The 13560-nt window shown below is 41.1% G+C and overlaps 1 protein-coding gene across 1 annotated transcript in view; it reads right to left on the minus strand.

Annotated features, from left to right (window-relative positions):
- Positions 1-769: 769 nt before the first annotated feature.
- si:ch211-117c9.2 (solute carrier family 26 member 6) overlaps positions 770-13560 on the minus strand; it is a 49362-nt gene continuing 36571 nt past the window's right edge. The window contains exons 6-19 of the mRNA XM_034172573.1: positions 12220-12372; positions 11949-12031; positions 10815-10962; positions 6031-6144; positions 5850-5927; positions 5650-5745; positions 4414-4520; positions 4269-4338; positions 3997-4089; positions 3790-3900; positions 3343-3702; positions 3157-3211; positions 1169-1299; positions 770-1077 (exon numbers count right to left, since the gene is read on the minus strand). Of these exons, the coding sequence (XP_034028464.1) occupies positions 1051-1077; positions 1169-1299; positions 3157-3211; positions 3343-3702; positions 3790-3900; positions 3997-4089; positions 4269-4338; positions 4414-4520; positions 5650-5745; positions 5850-5927; positions 6031-6144; positions 10815-10962; positions 11949-12031; positions 12220-12372 (1626 nt within the window). The 3' untranslated portion in view covers positions 770-1050. The remainder of the gene's footprint in view (positions 1078-1168; positions 1300-3156; positions 3212-3342; positions 3703-3789; positions 3901-3996; positions 4090-4268; positions 4339-4413; positions 4521-5649; positions 5746-5849; positions 5928-6030; positions 6145-10814; positions 10963-11948; positions 12032-12219; positions 12373-13560) is intronic.

A 13560-nucleotide genomic window follows, 5' to 3' on the forward strand; every position in this document is an offset into this window, starting at 1 on the left:
AAGAGAACAGCCAGCAGGGCTTTGAAAGAGGAGGACGATGGGAGTGCTAGAGTCCCTTTATACAAAAAGTAGCAGCAACTGAGAATATGCCACCATTTTGGGGCCAACTGTGCCGAACTACTGATGTGACGCTCACACAGTGCACTCTAACTATGCATGCATAACGCAATGCCACTGCACAAACTTGGGACAGGTTAGGGACTACTTTGAACGTAATTTTTTTCCTGGCTTGACTAGGATTATTTGATTTTTGTTTTTGTTTATTGAGATTGTATGGAGAGGTAGGTATATGAGTATAAGCCACAATAGATTTCTTGTAAAAGGATATTGGTTTGTTTGAAAAATTGAACAGTAAATAAAAAGTGAGAAGGTTGATGATTGTGAATAAATGTAATTATATTGTAAGCAACAATGATAATTTGGATTATCTCATGATGGCTGGATAGAAGTTGAACATATTACATGTAACAAAGCAGGGCTTATAACTTAAAATGATGTAACTACTTTGATTAACTGAATAGGAGGAGATTTAAAAATGCACCTTTGTTTATCCTTTAAACAGTACATTTAACAGGTTTCCGAGGCAATAAACTCATACATACAAACATAACACATTAAGACACACACACATTCACACACACCCACACACAGACTATTATTGGCCGATGCACACAGTAAACTAACCTTTTCTGTTTTCAACATTTTTGTTATATTTTCCTGCTTCACAAAGCTTTGAAGATGAAGTTGATTCCATGGCTGATTGTATTTTCCCAAATTTTTCATCTGTTAGGATCTGGAGGGAATCTATACATATTGAACCCCTTGTTATGTCTACTTGTGCATCCAAATTCACAACAACCCGGCATTTTCAGTGAATAAATAAATCAAATTTAAAAACTGGATATACACGTAGATAGCTTAACAGCAAACACGAATTTGGTCCCAAGATGGCACGAGTCGGGTAACCATTTTTTTTTTTTGGTTCATCATGTCGCTACTCTCTGTGTAAAGGGACTCTAGCGAGTGCTGCATCAGTCTGACACCTGCTGGTCACATCTGGGTGATGCAGGGAACGTCCTAAAGGAAGGAGGGACATTCATGGGTGACGACATGACGTATCAGGGTATGTAACAGTAAAAATGAGTAATGGCTTGTGTGATGTGCTCACCAGTGCACAGTCCCTCTGCCTCATGGTCTTCAGAATGTGAAGTACTGCGTCGTGGATGCTGACAAACACCCGACTTTTTGGGATGGACTCTGAGAAGAAACCCGCTGTTCCCAGCTGTTCCATGACACAACCTAAAATTTGAGTGCACAAACACACATCGATAGTGAGAAATGTCACAAAGCAATGACACTAACACAGTCAAGCTTCAGTTCTTTTGAAAAAAAACTTGTGTCTGGAGTATACATTGTTTGTCAGTATACGAGGGCTGTCAATAAAGTATAGGTCCTTTTTATTTTTTTCAAAAACTATATGGATTTCATTCATATGTTTTTACGTCAGACATGCTTGAACCCTCGTGCACATGCGTGAGTTTTTCCACGCCTGTCGGTGACGTCATTTGCCTGTGAGCACTCCTTGTGGGAGGAGTCGTCCAGCCCCTCGTCGGAATTCCTTTGTCTGAGAAGTTGCTGAGAGACTGGAGCTTTGTTTCATCAAAATTTTTTCTAAACCTGTGAGACACATCGAAGTGGACACGGTTCGAAAAATTAAGCTGGTTTTCAGTGAAAATTTTAACGGCTGATGAGAGATTTTGAGGTGATACTGTCGCTTTAAGGACTTCCCACGGAGCGAGACGTCGCTCAGCGCTCCCAGGCGCCGTCGTCATCCTGTTTCAAGCTGAAAACCTCCACATTTCAGGCTCTATTGATCCAGGACGTCGTGAGAGAACAGAGAAGTTTCAGAAGAAGTCGGTTTCAGCATTTTATCCGGATATTCCACTGTTAAAGGAGATTTTTTTAATGAAAGACGTGTGGACGGATTGCAGCGTCGGCTCGCAGCCACCGCGACGCTCCGCCACAGGAAAAACACCTCTGTTGGAAGCCTTAAGGACAAGTTGGAACATGTCCAGCTGTTAAACAATTTCTCAGATACTCCACTGAAAGCCATCAAAAGCCGCCTGGATTTTACAAATGGTTATCAACACGGAGGTGTTTTTCCTGTCGGCTGCGTCCCGACGCGTGGACCCGTCCGCACGTCTTTCATTAAAAAAATCTCCTTTCACAGTGGAATATCCAGATAAAATGCTGAAACCGACTTCTTCTGAAACTTCTCTGTTCTCTCACGACATCCTGGATCAATAGAGCCTGAAATGTGGAGGTTTTCAGCTTGAAACAGGCTGAGGACGGCGCCTGGGAGCGCTGCGCGACATCCTGCTCCGTGGGAAGTCCTTAAAGCGACAGTATCACCTCAAAATCTCTCATCAGCCGTTAAAATTTTCACCGAAAACCAGCTTAATTTTTCGAACCGTGTCCACTTCGATGTGCCTCAGGTTTAGAAAAAATTTTGATCAAACAAAGCGCCAGTCTCTCAGCAACTTCTTAAAGGTATACTGCCACTATTTTTTTTTTTTTTTTTTAGATTTAAGTCATAAAAATGATTTTGTTTAGCACCACTATAATTTTATCCTCAGCACTTAGATAAGGGATTCATAATATGATATTGCCAATATGATCAAAATTCATGCTGTCTGTAAACAATTTAGAATTTCAACCCCTGAGGGGGAGAAATTCAAGGGATCAGATGCTATGACCAACATTTGGTGGATTTGGAAGTGAGTTACAAGAAATCTTGTTGATGTTAACATAAGATGGGTCACAGGTGATCTCAAAACCTCACACGTGCACACACACTTCCTCCTGTAATTAGTCTGCATGACATGGATGAGGGAAAAGACAATATTCCAATGTGATAAACAGCATTTAGGTTTGAAAAGTTTGTTTTAAATATCTGTACATATGTCACAGAAGTCTCTCATTGCCTACAGTTGGCTATAAACTTTCACGATTGTTTTTGAGGCACTAGTTGACGTTAGTTGAGGAAATTATGATGATCCCTTGAAGCTCTACTAGTATAATCTCTTCATCTTCAGGGACCTCAACCCATATTGAGGACAGTAAGTTCACATCGGTTATCTCTTATGGTCTCCTCACCTTGGCAGCCTGCCAGGTAGATGTCCAAATCAATCTCTCCAAAGTCTCTGAAGATCTACGAGACATTTCAAAAAGACATTTAGAGTGTTGTGTTTTCTTTGCAGATTTCTGTGCTACCAAAGCAAGCATTCAGTATTTTAACATCTGATGATGACGTTTCAGTATCACCATCCCACCAAAACATACATTTGTTAGGATTTTCACAGTGGCAGTGTCAACAAAGCTGGTTGTCGAGATGTCCAAGATGATGCTGTGTATATCTGGTCCGGTGTCCTTTCCCACCTCCTCATCATATGTGACCCGGTTGATGCTGCTATCACCATGGTAACCTGTATCTGAGTCTGAGTCTGAGGCGGCTGTATTGTGCATATAAGCCCAGTTGACGTGGCCTTGACTGAAGCTGTTTTTGTGTGTTTCCGTCAGACTTAATATCACGCTGTTCTTCTGACTGTGCGCCTCCTCCACCTCATCAGACATGTTCCAGTCATTCATCTGCAAGTCATTCTGAGAGAACTGTCCAGGCAGGTGGCTGTCCTTTTCTTTTATCTGTGGGGTAAACAAAACAAGTACTTGTGACAACACGTGAAACCTGCTGACTGACTGATTTGATTTTAGAAGAAACTGTGTTCGCACTTGTTTCTTTGCCTCCTTTTTCGCTTTCTTTTTCTCTTTCTCCTCTTTATGCTTCAGCTTCGCATCTTCTTTCTTCTTTGCTGTCAGCAGTTTGCTCATTTCAATCCCACTCTGCACGAAGAACGACGTGTGAAACAGGAGGAAAGTGAAAATGAGGCAAACCAAGCCTGCACACAGACGCACATCCGCCTTTGCGTGCGTGCTTACTTTCTCCTGCAGAGCCTCCAGGAACATCTCAGCATTGGTATAGTAGATAGTCGTTGATGATCGAAAGATTTTAATGCCTGGAATCTCTTTGGCCTGCAGGGACACATATCAAGTTGCAGACTTCAGAAACACACACCTCTTTTCTGCTCTCATTTGCAGTTTTCACTTCCCAGAGGTGCTGTTCCTCTAAATGGAGCTCTCCTACTGCCTAATGGCCAAAAGATGCTCAAAATATATCCACAGAGAACAGAATGAGGATGATGCACTCTTACCTCCTTGTAGGTCTCTTTATCCAGATACAGGTCGGTGCCGGCCACTTGGCCAAGGATGGAGTAGTGTGGCCTGGAAGGCGTTTAAAAGACACAATTAAAGCAACAACATTCGTACCCAAATGATTGTGTTTCATTTTGCACTTACCGTTGTGTTCTGAGGATGACAGCGAGCATGGAAAAGCCAACAGAGACAGCCAGACCCATGTCCAGGTTCAGCAGGATGGTAGACATGAACGTTACCAGCCACACCAGCTAGAGGGCAGTGCAAACACAGACTCAGTGTGGTAACAAGTGTTTAAAGTGGCTAAATCAAGTTTTACATTAAACATCCTCAAAGTCTTGCCAGTGTATGTCTGGATATGTAAAATACCCCGCTATAACCACAGTTTGGACCAGAAACTCCTCATTTGAGGCTTGTATCATATATGTCACGGAGTCTGCTTGTTCTGATACACACCGAGCAGCTCCTTTCCAACTGAAACAACAGGCCCATAAAAGTGTTGTTTCTTAAAGACACACTTTATTACACTTGCACACAGGGACAGTGCATGTGGGGGTTTTGGCCCTTACAGGTATACCCACATATAGTTACTATTACACACTAATATGAGGTCCTGTGTCACCTTTCTGTAGGTCATATGACCTTTGCCCTTAGGTTTAATTCAAAACAGTTTGGACCCAGTATGGAATAAACATGGTGGCACGATGGAAGGATTGTGTGCAAGTTCAGGATAAAGTTGTCCCATTTCTTTGGATGCGATTGTGGAGAGGAGGTGACGGTCTCGTGGTTAAGTGTTGGGCTTGAGACCAGAGGATCCTCAGTTCAAATCCCAGCCTGACTGGAAAATCACTAAGGGCCCTTGGGCAAGGTCCTTAATCCCTTAGTTGCTCCCGGTGTGTAGTGAGGGCCTTGCACGGCAGCAGCCTCACATCGGGGTGAATATGAGGCGTTATTGTAAAGTGCTTTGAGCGTATGATGCAGATGGAAAAGCGCTATATAAATGCAGTCCATAGACAGACTTGACCAAATGTCAAAAGCACACAGAGCCATCGATTCCATTCAATTTATTCATATGACGCCAAATCACAACATAATTTGCCCCAAGGCATTTTACAATCATATATTATGATAACACTGAATAATTATTTTGCAAGATGCAATATTAAATATTTAAGGCCTGGTTGTTGCACTCTCTGTTTACCCATTCTAATTCAGGTTGCAACACCTCAGTATCAACAGAGCACATGTTATAAACATGAATATTTTCTTTTAAGTCACCTGGTGACATGTATTAACTTGTTGAAAATGGGGAAAATATGCCCCCTTTTAATATTTGCACAGTAAATGACTAGAAAACTCTTAAATAGGATTTTGTCATACCAAATCAACCTTGTTGGTTTTCCATAACATCGGCACATCCATGAACTGCTGAAACATTCCCTTCAAATTCACAAACACAATTGTGCATAGGACAGCCTAAAAAGAAGTGCAGATGGATTAAAAAAATACAGTCTTTACTAAATCGCCGACCAGGAGAGACACACACAAAGAAAATGCTCAAGATAAAGGAACCATGTTACCTTTGGGAGATCTTCAAAGAATGCACCAATTTTTAAAACAGTGATCAGCACAATGACGGATGAAATGACGCCAGCAACCTGCCCAATTGCACACAAACATGAGCTGCAAACGGTCATAACTTGAACATAGAAAGGCAGAAAAATATATTCTTTGTGCACAGATGCACGTTTGTGGGTTTACTTGTGTCTTCCCGCCTGTGCTCTCCTGCACAAGACTGCGGGACAAGGAGGAAGTGACTGCGTAACACTGAAAGCAGCCACCGACTGTGTTACTGAGCCCCAGAGCAACCAGCTCCTGCGGAGACAGAGACAGAAGGAAATAAATCTCATCTTAACATGAGGAAACAACATATGAGCCAGAATAACATAGCATTTAATGGGGTTGTTAAAATTTATCTTTGTATGTCTGGCATCTTTAACCTACAGGTCAATAACAGTGCGTGACTCACTGATGGGTGTGTCAACATATCACCACTGTGTGGGATGCGGTTCAAAGCGTATTTAAGTCACACTTGATTACATAACGCTTGTTGGGCATTAAAGATGTAGCAGGCCAGCACTTAGAGGCTGAGTGCTTCCAGCTCTGTGCACAGTAGAAGGATCCCAGTCACTTGACACACAAAGACTGTAGTAGCACTGAATAAGGTACTTCTGCTTGTTTTAATACACTCAACAAAAATATAAACGCAACACTTTTGGTTTTGCTCCCATTTTGTATGAGATGAACTCAAAGATCTAAAACTTTTTCCACATATACAATATCACCATTTCCCTCAAATATTGTTCAGAAACCAGTCTAAATCTGTGATAGTGAGCACTTCTCCTTTGCTGAGATAATCCATCCCACCTCACAGGTGTGCCATATCAAGATGCTGATTAGACACCATGATTAGTGCACAGGTGTGCCTTAGACTGCCCACAATAAAAGGCCACTCTGAAAGGTGCAGTTTTATCACACAGCACAATGCCACAGATGTCGCAAGATTTGAGGGAGCGTGCAATTGGCATGCTGATAGCAGGAATGTCAACCAGAACTGTTGCTCGTGTATTGAATGTTCATTTCTCTACCATAAGCCGTCTCCAAAGGCGTTTCAGAGAATTTGGCAGTACATCCAACCAGCCTCACAACCGCAGACCACGTGTAACCACACCAGCCCAGGACCTCCACATCCAGCATGTTCACCTCCAAGATCATCTGAGACCAGCCACTCGGACAGCTGCTGGAACAATCGGTTTGCATAACCAAAGAATTTCTGCACAAACTGTCATAAACTGTCTCAGGGAAGCTCATCTGCATGCTCGTCGTCCTCATCGGGGTCTCGACCTGACTCCAGTTTGTCGTCGTAACCGATTTGAGTGGGCAAATGCTCACATTCGCTGCCGTTTGGCACGTTGGAGAGGTGTTCTCTTCACAGATGATGCGAAGGAGATGTGTTGCACTGCATGAGGCAAATGGTGGTCACACCAGATACTGACTGGTATCCCCCCCCAATAAAACAAAACTGCACCTTTCAGAGTGGCCTTTTATTGTGGACAGTCTAAGGCACACCTGTGCACTAATCATGGTGTCTAATCAGCATCTTGATATGGCACACCTGTGAGGTGGGATGGATTATCTCAACAAAGGAGAAGTGCTCACTATCACAGATTTAGACTGGTTTGTGCACAGTATTTGAGGGAAATGGTGATATTGTGTATGTGGAAAAAGTTTTAGATTGTTGAGTTAATCTCATACAAAATGGGAGCAAAACCAAAAGTGTTGCGTTTATATTTTTGTTGAGTATATGTGTAGTGGAAAGCATTTGGGCCAAAAGTCAAACTAATTTTCATTCAAGGTTACTGTTGTATTCTTGCAGCCTGACTGTCCACCAATGTCAATGTGCTATCTTCAGAAAAATTGCAATAATTATGAATATATTTAAAGAACAACAGCCTTAGTTGCCACCAGAACCCTGAGCAACAAGCCTTCATTAGCAACTTCACAGGCTGGTCTGTTTTTATTTTGTGTTATGATCTTTATGTATGTTAAAAGAAATCCTTTTGGCCCAAAATGTGAAGCTTGCTTCCTCACATGTATCTATCAGAACCCCAAATTTCAAAACTGAATGTGCAGTTGTTTATGTGATGCCACTGATGGAAAATCTGCGCTGTCTCATTGACGCACTTACTTTCTCCATTAAGGCTATGCTTATTCTGCGAATTGCAGGGAAAACAACAGCAATCTGAGATTTCTGACGTCTCCTAATCCGGATCACCTCCAAAATTCAGTGGAGTCTTCCATGCCCTAATATCTATCTGTGGTGCAAATTTGGTGAGAATCCATGAAGTAGTTTTGACATAATCCTTCAAAGCCTATATAAAGTGAAATCTTGATCCAGACTCCGGATCCAGATCCAGATCACCCCCAAAGTGTAATGTAGTCTTCCATGGCCTAATATCTATCTGTGCTGAAAATTTTGTCGAAATCCATGCAGTAGTTTTAACGTAATCCTGCTAAAAGACAGACAAATAAATAAATAAATGTTGATGATTTTATTACATCTTTAGTGGACACAAATGTCATAGCTACACAGAAGCCAACAGCATTGACAAGACATAGTGTTTCGTTCGTGGTAATTTTGTCATAATTTTTCAATAATTTTGTTAACCACCTTGACTTAAATTGTTACGCCATCTTTTCATTGGATACTTGGGTACTGCTGGAATGACTCAGATGAAGAGGGAACATCAGCAACAACATTTAGCATTTTGTCCATGTGGCACATCTCTGTTGACATGATCCACCATGCAGGTGGCTCAGTGTTGAAGACCCCTGTGGCCGGAGACGGCCAAGGGCAAGCCCACGTTTCACATGGCTGTGGGACACAGACAATTACTTTTGAGACGTGAGGATGGATCTGTTGTTTGGTGGTTCTGTAGCGTGGTGAATGCATTGTTGACTCGTGTGGTACCAGTGCATTCTCCTGACCTGACCTTGAGTTAAAGATGAAAGTCTACAGTGTAACACATTTTGATTTGTTTCACTTCGACTCCACTGTGTTGTTGTACAGAGGCAAAATTACAAAAAACTGCTGTTGCTGTCCAAATATATATGGACCTGAGTATGTGTAAACTTAAGGTAACTACAGGAGTATACAGTAACATTTCTCAAATCATCAGCATTATTTTTTGATAACTATTGATTCCATATGGACGATTATGATGGGATGCACTTTTTGAATTAGTTGACAGATAGAACACAAATATGGATAACAAAGTGCATTTAAAATACAATATTGTCAATGTAGAAGGTTGCAGATCTGCATGTGATGAGTTTGCATAGTGGACAACCAGAACAGAATGACACAGTTCTGCACTGTGTATGAGCAAAATTAACATACAATACACTAAAACTCATTTCGCTCTCAGGTTTTCCCAAACTGAAATCCAGTTGCTGCACTGTGTATTGACTGGTTGGACACACGTCCCTGTCAACCTCCACAAGAGGCTGAGATGATCACATTTCAGCCTCTTCTGTAGATTTGGAAATCATCCAGATTTACAAGATCCAGTAAACAAAAATGATTTGAGTGGTGCCCCATAACACTTGGAATAATAGCTCTGGTGCAATATGAGAAGACATTTATTTCAACAACTATTATAGCAGCAGTCATTTCTGTTCCTGCTGTTATGCTCTTAATGAGAAAACATACCGAGTGTCTAAAAAGCTCAGAATAAATTGTGACTTGCATTGACCCTCATTATGTCTATTACACAGTAAAATCACCAGTGTAAAACTAACACTGTCAGTGTTAGTTTAACACTGGTGATTTTACTGTGTATGCACAATAAGGGCACTCATTCAAGCACATATCTCTGACAAGATAAAAGCTTTTAATGTTTAGAAAAAAGGTTTAAAATATCTTGGGTCCAACATTTTATCTGGTTCTCCAAAAAACAAACAAACAAACAAACAAACAAACAAACAAAAAAACAAAAAAACAAACAAAAATGGTGTCTTTTCTATTAGAAACACATACTTGTCACCAAATTTAACATTATTTTGTGAGTATTTACTACCAAACACACACACAAACACAACAACACACAAACAAACAAAGAAAGCACAAACAAAGCAAAACAACAACTACAACAACAAGACAGTTCAAATAATATGATGGAGGCCTTGGGCCACATTCAGAAAAAAATTAAGTTGTATCACATGGCTTAAAATGATGCAGCTGATCTGCTCTGTGTCAGCCTGATCCCATCAGATCTCAGAAGCTAAGCAGTGCAGGGCCTGCTTAGTACTTGGATGGGAGACCTCTTTGGAACACCAGCGGCTGTGTGTGTTTCTCTAGGTTACACTGGAGTTGTGTCAGGGCTTTCATCCGCTGTGGCGACAATAATCAAGTTACAGTTGGGGGTGATGCCTGACATCACATCACTACCTGATCTGATTGGTTTTTCTTTCTTTCTTTGTTTCTTTCTTTCTTTCTTTTTGTGCCTGGCACTCTACTACAGAAAATCTGACTTTATTCCCCACATTTTGACTTTTTTTGTAATGCAAAATTTAAAAAAGAAATTCCTCTATTTCCCCCCATTAATGTGACCCTGCTGTCATACAAGATGCAAAGGTTTGTACGGTAAACTGGGTTTTGTGTGTCTGTCAAATGTAAGCAGCTTCATTCTGAATCTGACCCAGTTCAGTCCAGTTATTTGCATCCGTAGAACAGCTGAATTGATTCGATCAAAGGGGGGAGTAAAGGTTGATCCAGGAACAGATGTAAAACCTTTTATATCATTTCCTCAACAGCGTGACAGTGCTGACCAACTGTAATTAAGCACAGAGTAAAGTCTAATATTAGATCAAAGTCTGACTTGTTATAGTGACTCAGACATACAACATTGTGACATTTAATCGGGCTGCCACTCCAAATATAGTTCTCATAGCTCTATGTGGACGTGTGTGTGTGTGTTCCTCACCTGATTGCTGTCAACTTTGTAGCCGTGTTTGAGGGCAAACGTTTTGCCCAGGGAAATGTTGACGGCGTAGCCCACAATAGCCACGGCAAACGCGTCGCCTATCACATTTGAAAACATGCTTGCATCTGGAGCGACAGGCGCCTTCAGCCTGCAGTAATTATGACAGAGGGAGAGATAAATGGTTCAGATTTTCATTATTGTGTACAACCTGTGAATTAGGGTGGTGTACATATTTCTTAAAGATACAAGTAATAAGACATCTTGAAAATGCAGGAATTAAAAAAATAGGCTTCTGGGTAAAGGTTTGTCTTGCTTGACAGAAATGTTGAGTCAAGCAGCAATGGCCTTGGTGGGCTTGAAAGAAACGGTCAAACTAATTTCTACATGTAACTTCAAAACAAGACATATGAGGAGTCCAAACATTTTACTTTGAAGGGCCATGAATTGATCTGGATGGAGGGCTACGAGCCAAAACTAAATGCCAATGTGGTATACACCTGGGATTCAAGACCCAACTAGGGGGTTGTCAAAGGGCTGCTCACAGGCTGGTCAAAATTAGAAGTGCTCAGCAGAAAAAAAAGAAAAAAAAAGGAAAAAAAAAGGGAAAAAAGAAAATAAGGTAAAAAAGGAAAAAAGGAAAAAAATGAAAAAAAAAATGAAAAAAGAAAAATAACAGAAAGGAAAAAAGAAAAAAAGGGAAAAAAGAGAAAAAGAAAAAAGGAAAAAAGAAAAAGAAAAAAAAAAAGAAAAAAATTAGAAGTGCTCATGTTATATATAAAGTCAAAATGAATCAGTATTGGACAATCCATCGTGATTAAAAAGATTATTTTCGTTTCAATGTGCCACAGAGAAAATACTATAATTGAAGTTATATATGTGCCATAGAAATAAAGAAAAAATATTGGATTGAATCACATTATTCTTTTGCGGTGTGTGTGCAGACAATTGAACATACTGGGGGCTCAGCCTTTCTTCGAGTAAAATAGGTGGGTTCTCTCAGGAAAAAAAAGGTTGGGAATCACTGTTCTAAATTATAAAAAAATGATGAACACAATATTATATTTAATCTTCTTAGCAGATTAAACATAATGTGCACAATCACATACTTCAAGAGCAGGGCAAATATAAACTTACCCACTGGGTATCTCTCCAACCACGTCTATGTTGTATTTAGAAGGAAGCTCACAAAAATGAGTGATGATGGTTGCTGCTATGACCTGTTGAAGACAAATTACAAATTTGTACCTTCTCCAGATTACAACCTTTTAAAAGCCAAAAACAGTCAACAATGTCACATCCATCACTTCTTTGCCTCCTGCCGGACTGTAGATTAGATTGCATGTGTTTAACCATGCAGCACTTATTACATAAGATAGTTAAACATAACAACAAAGAAATGACTTACAACTACAAGCTCTATAGGGATGGGCAGAGGCAGCTTATGTCTGTAACAAGCATTTAACTCTTTGACCACAATAAGAACTGCGAGTGCCACCAGGCTGACCACCAGCTCTGGTATCAGCGTCTGAGGTAGCAATGAGCAAATATTCACCACAGTCTGTGAAGAGACAATCAAGGAGAAAAAGAGACAAACAGAGAACAAGGAAAGGGGGAAGCATGGAGACCAAATCAGTCATCATATTGTTAGAAAACAACAAAGTGCGCAAAACAGGGCTGCACTCAAAAAACTGATGCATTGGATGAACTCAGTTCAATTATGTGCAGGATTTCTATTTAATAAATACGAGGTCTATTAGAAACGTATCCGACATTATTTTTTTAAAAAAACCATATGGATTTGAATCACGTGTGATTACATCAGCCAAGCTTGAACCCTCGTGGGCATGCGAGAGTTTTTTCACGCCTGTCGGTGACGTCATTCGCCTGTGAGCACGCCTTGTGGGAGGAGTGGTCCAGCCCCCTCGTCGGAATTCCTTTGTCTGAGAGACTGGCACTGTGCTTCATCAAAATTTTTTCCAAAACTGTGAGGCACATCCGAGTGGACACCATTCGACACCATTGGAAGCCTTAAGGACAAGTTGGAACACGCCCTGCTGTTAAACAATTTCTCAGATACTCACTCAACTGAAAGCCACCAAAAGCCGCCTGGATTTTACAAATGGTTATCAACACGGAGGTGTTTTTCCTGTGGCGGGCGCGCCAATCCGTCCGCACGTCTTTCATTAAAAAAATCTCCTTTAACAGTGGAATGTCCGGATAAACTGCTGATTCCGACCTCTTCTGAAAGTTCTCTGTTCTCTCACGACGTCCTGGGTCAACAGAGGCTTAAATTTGGAGAATTTCAGATTGAAACAGGAGGACGACGTCGCCTCGGAGCGCTGCGCGACGTCCCGCTCCGTGGGAAGTCCTTACAACGATAGAAACCATTCAAAATCTCTCATCAGCCGTTAAAATTTTCACCGAAAAACAGCTGAATTTGTCGAATGGTGTCCACTCGGATGTGCCTCACAGTTTTGGAAAAAATTTTGATGAAGCACAGCGCCAGTCTCTTAGCAACTTCTCAGACAAAAGAATTCCGACGAGGGGGCTGGACCACTCCTCCCACAAGGCGTGCTCACAGGCGAATGACGTCACCGACAGGCGTGGAAAAACTCATGCATGAGCACGAAGGTTCAAGCTTGGCTGACGTAAAAACATATGAATCAAATCCATATAGTTTTTAAAAAAAATAAAACGGTCGGTTTCTAATAGACCTCGTATATGTAGCCGCAACTCAAATAAAGCA

This window comes from Thalassophryne amazonica, chromosome 6 (genome assembly GCF_902500255.1).
Source record: "Thalassophryne amazonica chromosome 6, fThaAma1.1, whole genome shotgun sequence".
Taxonomy (NCBI): domain Eukaryota; kingdom Metazoa; phylum Chordata; class Actinopteri; order Batrachoidiformes; family Batrachoididae; genus Thalassophryne; species Thalassophryne amazonica.